At 44.7% G+C, this 2,005-nt stretch overlaps 1 protein-coding gene across 1 annotated transcript; it reads left to right on the forward strand.

Moving 5' to 3' along the window:
- The first annotated feature begins 577 nt into the window (after window positions 1-577).
- On the forward strand, window positions 578-1,783 carry LOC147625111 (uncharacterized). The gene has a single exon (XM_086817937.1). It carries the CDS (start codon window positions 578-580, stop codon window positions 1,781-1,783), a length of 1,206 nt encoding a protein of 401 aa, XP_086674063.1.
- The last annotated feature ends 222 nt before the right edge of the window (window positions 1,784-2,005 follow it).

The raw sequence follows: 2,005 nt of genomic DNA on the forward strand, positions 1-2,005 counted from the left end.
CAGTTTGTTTCCGAGCCCGGGAGCTCCTACTTCAGGTCGCCCTGCATTTACCCACTTCCTGGAGTACTACTTTGCTGTTTTTCAGCCTGCAGCACTCTCCTACTGTTGTATAAGAGCTATCTTCAGCAGCAGTAGGCAGCAGCAGCCTTCTTCTTCAGTACGAGTTCACCTACTGCTGGATTGGTGATCTTCTCAGCATAGTTCAGCCCCAAAACAAGCAAACATCACAGAAGCTTCTACTTCAAATCGATTTGCTTCAGTACCCAAATCTTCTTGGTAAGAAAGCTACTCTCTACAGGTTCTCACTGAACAGGAACTCCAACTTGCACAGAGCTTGTTTGCTCTTGGGTGCTTTGGACTTTCGTTTGTCTTTGACAATAATTGCACAGAGCCTGTTTGCTCTTGGGTGCTTGGTTATATTTACAGTCAGTTATTTGTGAAGTAAACATGTCTCTTTCCGAAAGCTTTGGCACTATCACTGAAGGGGATAAATTGGAAGGATCAAATTATGCCTTGTGGTCATTTATGCTCCGCAACATTTTAGTTGGCAAGGGATTGTGGGACATTGTGAGTGGTGATGAAACTAGGCCAGCTAGCTGCAACTAGTTCATCTTCATCCATCACATCTACAACCACAGCTCCTACTCCTGCTTTATTGGACGAGCAAAGGAGGTTTGATAGGAGAAATGCCCAGGCTTTGTCTTTGATTTCCCTCTCAGTGAAGAGGCACATTATGACTACTATCAAGTCCTGTAAGTATGCTAAAGATGCTTGGGATAAACTGGCATCCATGTACCAGGTCAAGAATGAAGCCAGAGTGCTAGCTTTGACGAATCAACTCAAGGAGTTGAAGATGCAAGAAGGGCAGAGAATTGCAGATCACATTGCTAAGATTACTGATCTTAGAGATCAATTAGCAGGTGTTGATGAGGAGATAGAGGACAGAAAGCTGGTCACTATCACTCTCAATAGCCTGGCTCCGTCGTTTGGCACTTTTGTTACCTCTTTGTCTATCATGCTTAGGGCTGCTCCTGTTTCATTTGATGAGTTGGTAGGTCTGCTCCTGCAAGAAGAGGAAAGAACCTCTAATTTTGCTCATTCATCCCGCCAAGGTGAGCAAGCTCTTGCCATGCAAGGAAAGGGCAAATTTCAGTCAAAAGGAGGCAATTTTCAGAAAAAAAACAGCCATGGATTTCAGCCTAAAAGTGAGGGCAATGCAAGCTCTCAGGCAAGTCTCGCATCTCAGAAGAAGGGCAAATGTAACTATTGCAAAAAGCCTGGTCATTACATTGCAGAGTGTCAGAAGAGGATTGCTAATGAGAAAAAGAGGGGGGTTACAAACAGTAATTTTGTTGCACCTGCTGAAAATTCAAATGCCTCTTCTCATGCACATTATGCCCAGGATGACAAGGATTTTGCTTTTGGTGTTGTGGATCATGAGATCATTGACACAGGGGGGGAATCCAGTATGTCCAGTATGTCACATGCTACACATGCTCATGCTCTTATTGAGCCAGTGCCAGAGGGTATTGATGCATCTTTGGCGACCACTGATCCTTGGTATTTGGATAGTGGTGCTTCTAAGCATATGACTCATCACAGAGATTGGTTTGAGGACATTACACCGGTCCATGGCAGACATGTTGTTTGTGCCAATGATGCCACTCAGGATATCACGGGAGTGGGACATGTTCCTATTCTCTTGGATGGTTCAGGGAAGAAACAATACATCCGTGATGTTTGGTATGTTCCAGATTTGAAAAAGAATCTGATTTCAGTTTGATGGTAATGAGATGGAGTCTTCATCCTCCTCACCCAGTTCAGATTTGTTGGTGCCATATGTTGAGGGGGAATTTCCCTCAAATATTCCAGAAGGGCAGCCAGCTAGTGAGGCAGGACAGCCACATGTTTGGAACTCTTTACCCCGTCCTATCACGGATACTACCAACAATGGTCCAGCCAGTGATGGTGTTGCAAATTCAGTCCCAAAATGGGCACGGTTGAC

Source organism: Cibotium barometz, chromosome 24 (genome assembly GCF_041138505.1).
Source record: "Cibotium barometz isolate CiBa-2024 chromosome 24, ASM4113850v1, whole genome shotgun sequence".
Lineage (NCBI taxonomy): Eukaryota > Viridiplantae > Streptophyta > Polypodiopsida > Cyatheales > Cibotiaceae > Cibotium > Cibotium barometz.